An 11,369-nucleotide genomic window follows, 5' to 3' on the forward strand; every position below is an offset into this window, starting at 1 on the left:
CTTTCTTTCACCAAATCCCTCTCACCCTCTAACAATTTCGAGCTGATTGCTAGTAGCCTTTCTGTGGTCACACCAGAGCGATTGCAACTCCCAACACGTGCAGAAGCAGGCACAGGTGCTGCTAGACTCAATTACAGTATCAGTGAATAGGTAGGGATTTACTTGCATTTTTAAAAAAAATAATTGAAATTTAATACCTAAAAGCTTTTCTAGATGATTTTCTAGATGACAGTTTTGTTGCACAGTTCTACAGCCTTATCTCACACCCACTGAATTAGGTGGCAAACTACCTTTGCATGCACAAGTAGCTTTACTGAGCCATAAAACACTGTAAGAGGAAGTAATTTGGTTTACAATTTCTCTAATGAGAATATTTGGACTGTGAAATGTGGTCTTCATGGTAAATAAAATGTTTCACTGCACATTTTAAAATATGTATTATTTAATATACTGGTCTTTCTATTTTCCTTCTGCAAATAGCGTTGTCATTGAGCAACACCCACAAGCACTGGGGTGGGTTTGCTAAGGCAAAGCATTGCATGAGGCTCTCAGCTGCCATACAGTGACACAGATTTCAAATGGCAGACACCTGCATTTTCCAACAGAGTACCTGGCACAGATTTGGGGCTATCATTTCATATATAAATATAGACAGTTGGTGTAAAAGGCAGGTGTCTATATTTGAGTTAATCAGCTTATGCTTTCTTAGAGCAGAGAGAGAAACAAGCCACAGCACAGGGCAATTTATCTGACCTGCCTTAGATACTACTCCTGAACTAAGATGAATCATAACCTAAATGAACACGTTTCTTTCCATGAACTGTAAAAAGACCTAGAGATGTCTAAATTGGATAAGAATACCTAATTTTTAAAGGTCTAATATTAAGTAAAATGAATCCTGACTGCTGTGCCCGTATTATATTAAAAACACACCGCATTGCTCCTGCAAGGGCATTATAAATGTGGTAAACTTTCAATAGGAAGGTAAAAAAGAAAAGGAAATCAGATTGAATGGAAGGGCACTCTAAAATTGACCCAAAGCACTTGAAGTGAGTAATGATTTTCCAACACAAAATAGATAATTATGGCCATCCCACTGAAAGTGCAATTTGAAAGGAAGTAGGGAAAAAAGTGCCTTTTTTTTTAAACTATCTAAGGTTTATGCCCTTTATAAAATTGGCTGGGCAAAGCAAGAGTGAAGATTACGTCTAGTCCTCTGAGCAGATCAATGCTCCCTGGTAAGGAAGTGCAAGAGTTGCTTTGTGCAGGCATGTACGTGCACATGAAACGAATGCAAAGCAAGAATAAAGCATTACAGATTCAAACAGCCAGATTCTATACCCCCTGTGCAGAGGCTTAAGTGAATCCATAAGGAAAAAGCCAGAAGTGATTTAGGTCAGACTAAAGCCATCATTAATACAGGATCCCCGTATTAGTTTTACCTTTAAGAAAAAATGTGTGCATCTATGCAAGAAGATATTATGCCCAGGCAAGCTATGCCCTTAGTAACCCTCAGGATAATTTCAGGGTTATCTAGATGGGGAGAGCAAACATCAAAAGATTCATCACTTCTACTGAGAAAGGAGCCTGCTCCAATTTTTTTTTTTTTAATGGTTTAGGAAACAGACTGGAAATTTTACAAGCACAGTGTTTTTTTTCACAAGATGGAGAAAATCCTGTATTTGATTTATTTTTACACATCACCACTGTTAAGAAAATGTATTTAACGAATGAAAGGACTTGAAATTATATATGAAAGAAACTAAGGAAAGGTATGGTCATGTTTCTGTTCTCTGTATATGTCCAGTTCTACAACTGACACTGATAAGAGAATTTCACTCACCATGAATGAGCTCTTCAAGTTTGTGGGATATGTGTAGGCCTGATTTACAAATGCTAACAATTGAAACATTTAACTTAAGAAAAAAATTTCAAAGGTTTCCATTTAGAACTGTGAGTTCACACCATTTCATTTCAATAAACAAAATTAACTTTGAGATAGAAAAGGCTGCAAATCACAAGGGTTTTTGTTTATTTATATTCTCCTCTAATATATACTTTTATTTAATGTGGTAAAAGGCAAAATTAATACTCTGTGCCAAGTTTCAGACAAGTATGAAATTTCAAGGCTTATTATGTTATTAAGCTTGTGAAATAAGGATATTTTTATATTTATAAAAGAAGTGCTGACACAACCTGAACTCTGAGCATTGGTAATGGCATCACCAGAGCATGGTTCACATGCAATGTGAACAGCCCAGATTACCTTATCCTAACAAAATGAAAGATTTAAAACAGAGGAAATAATTTCAAAGAATCGTATTTCTAGTGCTGTCATGTTTGCAGTCACACTTGGGTTTAAAAGATGGGAAAATGTGAATCTATTTATATATTCTCAAGTTATACCCACAAAACAAGATCACAGAGAAATTCTCAGAAACAGGGTTTGCAAGAATACAACAGAAGTGTGTAGGTAGGTGTATGTGCCTGGATGGATTATGTATGTAATCAACATGTAAAGCTCCATAAAACTGAAAATAATAAAACGTTGTGAATGGGTAAGGGTGGAAAGTGCATTTTACATGGATTATCTGCCCTAGTTCCTGTTCTTATTTTTGGAAAGCAATCAGCTCTTCGTGAGAACTCAGCACCACGCTGAGCCACCCTGGGGCTTTTCATGGCCCAGCCCTTCACTTTGCATTATCATCTGTTAGCAGCCACATCCTGTGCAGACTGATTCATTACAGCCAAGAAAGCCTGCGAGAACAGGAGACCCTCTGAATCCTGAGGTCTGAAATCACTCTAACTTACTTCTCTCACTGTACTATATAAAATAAAGCTATCTTTTCAAAGGCATCTCCAGTCATTCTTGTAAATATTCCAAATAAAAGCTTATTTTAAGACAACATATGTTATTTAAATTTGAGATCTGTGCAAATCACCTTTACTTGAAAACTCTTATATGCCCGATTTGGAAGACTATATATTCATCCCAATTTAATTTAAACATAAACACAATTTTGAGTACTTTTGCTTAATAGCTATGATCAAATGCAAACAAAAATCAGGTGATCATAAAACAATCCAGTTTATGAATATTCACTGATGAATATTCACTGATTCATATGAAGTTAAGTTATTGTTTTCAAATACAGTAACTTTTTTCTGTGAAGCTGAAGCACATACAGTCAGAGATAATAGAGTACATTGGAACTGTATTTTTAAACTCTCGAATTATTTTTGAAATAGTATGATTTCCTGATGCATAACTATTGAACACAAACATGCTGCAAGTCAATCAAAAAATCTGAATTAGTGTTACAGTCCTTCTATTACTTTCAATTTCATTGTATTACTATAATATCTTAATAGCTCCCAGCACTTTGAAGAATGAATTTAAATGTAAGAGCAATTATGAGATTCTTGTTTTACACACAGATGAAGAGACTTCAAGGATAAAATGACCAACACTAAGTGGCTGGGCTGGATGTACCAATCTTCCGGTTTCCAGCATTAACTCTGGTACTTTAGCACTAATTTACATGTTTTGATGTACTTGTTTTAAAGTTGCAGTGTACAGCTGGGTGTTTGTACAGAATTTTTTCAGTCTCCTATCACAGTCACAATAGCAATAGCAGGACATAAGCAAATATTGTATATAAGTTTTATGACAGAGTGGCAGAAACACAGTTACTGAACGATATAGAAACACAGTTTGCTCATACCAGTGCCACCACAGACACAGCGAGGGATGTGTATCGATGTGACAATAGGAGAGCTGTCAGAAAGCATCAGTGTGGGCTCAGTCCACGAATCCCATTTGTCTCCAGTGTAACATGACTGATTACAGCTAAATTACAGTGACTTTAAACATACAAGTCAATTTCCTTAGCTAATTAAAATCAGGGAGGCTAATGTTTCTAAGATTAGCAAAATTGAGCTCCTATACAAAATACAGGATAATCAAGAAAAATGTAATATGTATACATATATATATATATGATTAAAATAGAAATTCAATGCCTGGAGTTCAAGAGAAACAGTGTTATTAACAATCCGTAGATTGCCATTTTACTGTATCACTTATAACAGGAACCAAATAGGAATAAACTATGTTTGCAGAGACATTTGATATATTATGCTTCAAAAAGAATCAAGGTTCTATGAGAAACTAAACTGACCCACAGAAACACCTCAAGTAGATAGTTAAAAACATACATCATGGATATATAAATTCAGAATTACCATGGAGACCTTACACATTGCCTATAAATGGTTGAAGACATCTTAGAGATCATCGTGCAACTGGTGTCAAGAGAACAGCAGCAGCCCACGGCTTCAACAGCATACAATAATTATAAGACCAGTGTAGTTCAGCTGGTATTAGAAACAAGATATTTTTAGAAAATTTCTCTCTTCTAGATCACCTTTGTCCATGTTAAGCCCGCTTTACAAGAAGACTGGTTTTAGCTAATCAAGTCATTGAAGCAAAGGTGGACACTCTTTCCTGACCTTCTTCATTCACAAACTCTTCCTTATGACACCCAACTCAATGATGTTCCAATATCAAAACAACCTGTTAAAGCTTTTAGGGCAAGTGACACTGAAATAGGAAAGGGATGAAAATGTTATGCTCCAAAGGAAATTATCCTAAATTATAATTCACAGTGTTAACAGAAGATAAGCAGTTACATGGTTGGTGGTACCTCTGGACTATGTGTAGTTAGCGTCTGAGGTATCAGGCTTCACACCTTTATCTTGCTTGACCTAAATTCTACCATTCTGTTATTTTTAGAAAGGACCTTGACATACAGCAGCTTGAGAGCCAGCCAGGAGCCCTCAGCACATTTTACAAGATTCAACACCCCTGCTAACCTTCTCTTTTGTCAATGGACTCGGAGATTATTGCAGCGATTAGGTGGCTTTCTTAAATGAGGTATTGTTTATTTCAGCAATAGGAAAACTGCAGTGCATAAAATAATAAAGATTTTGAACCAATTAAGCAGTCTAAAAGCACATCTGTTTCCCTAGGGCTCAATATGTCTTGAAAAGCTAGGAAAAAAAACAAGTTTCAAATCTTCTCTCCCTCCACATACCCCACAGTCAACAACCATACTTGACCTTCTCCTTCCTAACTATTCTGTCATCTTTAGCTCTTAATTCTTGTGGAGCAGCTGTGTAAATATAGCTGGAACTAAGAAACCATAATCTTCAAAGCCCAGGGATTATTATCTCTTACTTTCGTGAGCCCTTTGCAAGCAGGTATTTAGCCTAGAAGTACTGTCTAGCCTCCCTGCCTGGTTTTTCTCCTTAGATTTTGTGGTTGCCTTTGAATAAAATCAGTGACTACTCGGCCCTGCAGTGAGCAGGCAGGCTGCAGGCAGCATCACCCACCCACTGGTCCCTCGGCTCACTCCCAGCCAGCACCAATAGAACAGGACACCGGTAGGGAGAAAACGAAAGTCCCTCATTTGCTGTGTGGGGTGTTTTTCAGCTAGGTCTTCAAAACTGCATTTTTGCTTCTTTACGGCTAGCTTAAGGAGATTGACCAATGCTTTAACGAAGGGCAACGTACCAGCTGTGTAGCGGCCCTTAAGTTTGTTGTCAGATGGGCAGGATGGCTGTGGGAGCCCACATGACAAACCCCGGCATCACCCTGCTGCGAAGCCGGGCTGTGTGCTTCCCTTCAGTTTATTCACACAGCTCTGCAGTCTCATACTGCTCCTAAAAATAATCACAGCCTGCAGAGCAGCATGAGGGACAGGCCTCCACATACCTATGTCAGTCAGGCTTAAAAAAAAAATAAAAAAAAAATGCTTTCCTCATCCCTCAAACTAAACAAACATCTCCCTACACATCCCTCCCAGCAGCAACAAGGGTTGTTTTGGCTTGGGGACACGAATCTATCAGGGCAGGCTGTAAACTGTGACCCTCTCAAAAGATGAGTCACCCACCAGTAAAGTGAAAACACTGATCCTAAAAGCACTGATTCATGCCTAGATCTCTCTCTCTCATAACAAGTTTGCAGCATTATGAGCAAACATTTGCTAGCCTTCATGCACTGCAATCTGACAGCTGACTCAATGACCGGCATGTCGGGGCCGGTGCCCTATATATAGTTAGTGGATGAGATTGCCTACGTTGTCCACATTCTGCCTTACCAAGTCCTTTGTAGTATCAATGCAGTACCTAAATCCTCTTCCTATGTCAAGAATGACACTCAGCTCTCAACAAAGTTTCAGCCAGACACTAATTAACACCCTGCTATTCGTAAACAAATGACCCAAGATGCAGATAACTCCACCAAGGCAGAACTGCCTTCACTCAGACCTGCAGGAGTCTGACTGCTTTCAGCTCCTCCCTGCTCTGAGTCCTGGGTAATGAACTCCTGCAGGACCAAAGTGCTGTGCAGAGTGGTACAGAAGCACCCAAGTCAGGCTGGGAACCACGGACTGGCTGCAAGTATTGCTTTCCACAAAAAGGATCAATCGTGTCTCAATAAAACATGAAAATTTGAAGCGAAAAAGGTTTCAACTGTCACCTGGTTGAAAGTACATTTTTTTTTTCAAATGTAAGTGCACATTCAGTGCATCATCAAAAAAGTGATGTTAGAACCTGAAAGAGTCTCATTATCTTACAGTATCTTTCCTAGTTGAAGCAGTCCTAAGCTAACATACAGCTATGCAGCTAGAAAACAGAGACCAGACCCTGAAGCCTGGTTAACTCTAAATGATTGCATATGCATAAACAGCCATACCAACTTCTGTAAGCTAAAACAGCAGTGATAAGGTTACTAGACTTTGTGGTTTGTTCAGTAGTGCTACACCGATTTAAATGCAATTCCTTACTGCCTTAAAGTTGAAGCAGCTAAAGGTATTTACCTAGAATCTTGAAGAACAGAGCACATTAGCACCTTTTAGCAAACAGTATTTTAAATTTTTAGGATGTGTAACTCCAGCATTGTAACAAAATTACATCTGTTTATTCAGCTCCTCTAAAGATTTTCTTACACATACCAGTATTTAGGTCAGAACTGACGATTCATCATACAGAAGAAAGTGACCCCAGGTTGGCAGGACTATGCCAGCAGAAACTCAATGTGTTACAATACTGAATGCTCTACTGCAATCACTGTTTTGTTTATAGTTGAAGACTTTGCCATAGTAACACAAAACCCAGTTTCAGAGGTACAGCTACACTTGTGTATTGTACTCAGAACAGTCACTGTAAAATTCCAGCAAAACAGTTCTAGTACAGATAAAGGTATAGCCTGAAAGTAAAACTCATCCCCCAAAGTCTTCTACTTCCAAGTCAGTATTAACACTAACGATCATAACATTTTCGAAATCTCCACCTTCTCTTTTTCCTCCAGATTGCTAGGGTGCAGATCAATCACATCTTTGTAATTAAAATCATTCATTCCTGTTTTTATGTGTAGAAGAGTTTAGGGAGACTGCCACTGGATGAAACACCAGCATGTTTAATATGCAGTACAAAATACAGTTTGTTTGGGTTTTTTTTCAAGCAGTATGACTTTTCAACTATTCCCAATAGAAGCCTAATGAATACTGAAGATGAAGCAATTAGTATTTGGTATCAGTTTACTGGGTATAAATAGCCAGCCTTCCATTTCATCTGGTAGTACAATGCATCTGATAGGAAGGTAAATATTAGCCAGATTATACTAATTACATGCCAAATTCACGGGCTCAGCATCACTCTGATAGCATAGCTTTTTCCTCCAGACTAGTAGTAACCTACATTTTGATGTGCCAGCAGTTACATAAACAGAAATGAAAATATCAGTTTTGAGACACATGATTGGATATTCTTGTTCAAAGTTAGCCATTTTCATTTGCAGGCTAAACAAAGTTCATCTTGTCTCTATTTTGGTCCTGAAACTAATTAGAAGCTTCCCATCTGGACACATGCTACTCACTGCTGTAAAATCCGAGGAGGCTTAAGTACACGTGAATCCCTCAGACAGCTTCAGACACACAAGCCTAAAGACACTAAATCAGGAACCACCTGTGAGTACAAGTGATATATGCCCAACAGTGCCTATTAAACATTGCACATAACAAAATAGGTTCAGCTATATAAGAGACTTTTCAAATTATGCAAGATCTATCATTTCAGAAAGGAGCCACTGCAGCTAGTGTTTCTTCTGTGAATATACAGACATGCCACTGATCTTAAGTTTTCAATTGCATACCTTCAGTTTCTAACACCGTGACATTTATGAACCTCACCACATTTATATGACTTTGGTTTTCAACAGAAATACTGATTCTAATAACAGCAGAACTATGTGCACAGAGGTCAATAAGAATGTACCACTGCAGTACAAGAAGTCAGACACCTTCTCTCTGCAGGCTTGTTTTGAATTGTTTATTGAGGTTTAAGAAGTCATCCACATTTCTATAAATATAGACATTACTTGAGTAAGTGACTTACAATGTCACCAGTGCAGGTACATATATAACCACCATACAAAAGCTCCACTGGAAGCTACTTCAGTTTATTCAAAAAGGACCAAGATGTCATTAAAAAAAACAAACAGCTGTCACTTTCAGTTATTGAAGACACTAAAGTGCATTTTTGGTTACCTCCTGGTCAAACAGCTACTGGTTAAAAAGTCTGATTTTTTTTTTTTTTTTAAACATAGCTAAATTACATCGATTGACATTCAGATTTGTAGCTGTCATCCTCCTGATACATGGCAGCAGGTAAGAAAAATGTATTACTTTGCTGGTCGAGAGGAGGAACTAGATTTTGCTATTTTTTTTTACTTTTTCTTTAATCTGGTATTTCCAACAAAAGTTTAAAGATAATCTAACATTCTGATGAATTTTTACAGCACCACTAAAGTTAGTCTTAAAAATCCAGGCTCTGCTTTAGCCCTTTCAATTGCTAACCAAGTATCTAGAGAGTCACTTGAAGCTCTGTACCAGTAAGAAAAACTACCCTCCCTTTTCCGTCAAGCACTATCCTGCCCAGTTAACACTGTTTGCACACTCTGTAAACAAGAACAGCTTAAAGCATAATTAAAGCAGAACACAGGCCCATCTTGAAAATCTTCTTCCCCCTTTCCCTCCCTTCCCCACCCCCGCCCCCGGTAGTGTCTAATGTTCGAGTGTATAAAGCATTATTACATTCCTAACCACAAAATACTGTAAGAGTCACAATAAAAAAAGCATACGTTGAAAGTGACGCAGCAATACCACTTTAATAAAATGGGGTATTTTGGGAAGATACAAGATGTGGTCTGCTAATTTTACCTCCATCCTTACTTCGTTATGTTATACTGCCAGGAAGTCACCAGTAGAGCAAAGAATGCCGCACTGGTTAGAACCACAGCAGTCAGAACTGTTCTCTATAGCTTCTTTACTGCAATTCGTTGACTTTTACTTTCATACTAGGAGGACTCACCATTCAGAAATAAATTACTAATTTTGAGTAACAGTTTAAACCTGATTAGCACTGTATAATGATGAATGGCTACTTCTAAAAAATAAAAACCTTACATATCAAAAACATGCTATATGTTGGGAAACCACTTTTTCATGCTCCAGTGTGTTGTTTACATTTTTCACTTGTCAAAGTCTTTCTTTTATGAGTTGAAGAATCCACAGCACTTAAAATTTCAAGTATTTGAACTGAACATGATTCAATTTCAAAAAGTGCCAAATTAAAAAAACCCCAAACCTACACATGTGGCCAAGCTTCCATGGAAATCCCCAAACAAGGTAAAAAAACAGCCTCAACGGAATTATGGGTTACTAGCTTTATACATGTTTTTAAAGCTGTATAATGTTCACCTAAGCACTCCACTTACGAGCATTAGAAGTTTAAAAATACAAACACCTTCAACGCAAACTGCTTGCAGAGGGCACCCTCAAACGTATGAGTACAACACTAAGCAGAAAACCCTCGTTTTATTTGGCTATTTAGACATCCATTTCCTGATAGCATTACATCATCTATTAGGGCTTCTGAAATAATACAGAGCCATAAAACTCAGAAGAGACTAGTTAAAAAAAAAAAAAAAAAAAGTTCCACAACTGCACAGCCTTCCTTCACACAGCAAGGTTGTGCAACTGATTGTTTAACGTAACTAAGTTTAACGGCATCCAAACAGGCAGGCCTGGGTTTGGAAGCTGTCTTAAGTCAAATTTTGACCATGTAACTACTCTAAAACAGAAAGGTCAAAATAGAACTCATCTCTTCTTTTTCTGCTGCCTCAACATTTTCCTTCGCTTAATTATCATATCATATAGCTTTTCCAGTCCCTCTTTGAGTCCGTCTCCAATGATTGCACAGGTAGGTTGCAAATGCCAGGGTGTTGAAGAACTCAGCTCACTCATTGCCAACATCTTCTCGATTTCAGAAAGGGAGAGAGAGTTCCTCAAGTCCTGCTTGTTAGCAATTATAAGGACAGGCACTCCTTGATTCTCAGATATCCTAGTAATCTTATGAAGTTCTGTTTTGGCCTCCTCCATCCTCTCAACGTCGACGGAGTCCACCACAAACACGATGCCATCGGTGCACCTTGTGTACGACTTCCACAGCGGCCTCAGCTTCTCCTGGCCGCCCACATCCCAGAAGTGGAAAGTGACCGTCTTCGAGTTGCCCAGCGTCACTTTGATTTTCTCAGTATTAAATCCTTTAGTGGGGACAGTGTTGACGAACTCATTGAACTGCAGTCTGTAGAGCACCGTCGTCTTCCCAGCGCAGTCCAGCCCCAGGATGACGATGTGAAAGCTCTGAAAGGAAGGCAGGCTGGAGAGGATCGGCGTCTGGTCCGAGAGTCCATTCCCCATTGCCAGCAGGGAAGGTGACAGCAGGCTGCCACCAGCAGAGGCGGCTCCCGCGGCTGCACTCGGATCCTGACAACGACACGAACGTCGTTAGACCCCGCTCCGCCTGCGCCGCGCCGGCCACAGCGCCGCCGCCCCGACTGCGGGCGCGGCCGCGGGCAGCAGCGCAACGCGGAACGGCACAGGGCACACGGCACAGGGCACACGGCACACGTCCGTCCCTCCCGCCCGGACCGGCCCCCCCGCCCGGGCAGCCCCCCCGCCCGGGCAGCCCCCCCGCCCCGCTCGTACCGCTGGTGCCTCAGCGCCGGGAGGCGCGCGCTGCCCGCGCCCCCATGCCCGCGCGCCGCTCCACTGCACGCGCCGCCGCCTGTGCTTGCGCTCGTGCTGCCGCTGCTGCCGTTGTCGCCGCCGCCCGCGCGACTCTCCCCTGCATCTGGCGGCGCGGGCCCCTCCCAGCGCGCGGCTAGGCTCACGCGCCCCGCCCCGCGGGTTCCCATTGGTCCTGCTGAGCTCTGGGGCGGGGAGGAAGGTTCGTTCCTCCTCGCC

The 11,369-nt window shown here is 40.3% G+C and overlaps 1 protein-coding gene across 1 annotated transcript; it reads right to left on the bottom strand.

Annotated features, from left to right (window-relative positions):
* Nucleotides 1-9,203: 9,203 nt before the first annotated feature.
* ARL4A (ADP ribosylation factor like GTPase 4A) lies at nt 9,204-11,222 on the bottom strand. Its single transcript, XM_027723226.2, has 2 exons — nt 11,112-11,222; nt 9,204-10,889 (listed from the first exon to the last, which is right to left on the bottom strand). Exon 2 carries the CDS (start codon nt 10,821-10,823, stop codon nt 10,221-10,223), a length of 603 nt encoding a protein of 200 aa, XP_027579027.1. The 5' UTR covers nt 10,824-10,889; nt 11,112-11,222; the 3' UTR covers nt 9,204-10,220.
* Between the last annotated feature and the right edge of the window lie 147 nt (nt 11,223-11,369).

The sequence above is a fragment of the Pipra filicauda genome, unplaced genomic scaffold (genome assembly GCF_003945595.2).
Source record: "Pipra filicauda isolate LSUMZ 115617 unplaced genomic scaffold, ASM394559v2 scaffold66_size7647185_pilon, whole genome shotgun sequence".
Taxonomy (NCBI): Eukaryota; Metazoa; Chordata; class Aves; order Passeriformes; family Pipridae; genus Pipra; species Pipra filicauda.

Excerpts from the sequence above, each read along its gene's own strand:
- ARL4A (XM_027723226.2), bottom strand. The coding sequence starts at position 10,823 with ATGGGGAATGGACTCTCGGACCAGACGCCGATCCTCTCCAGCCTGCCT.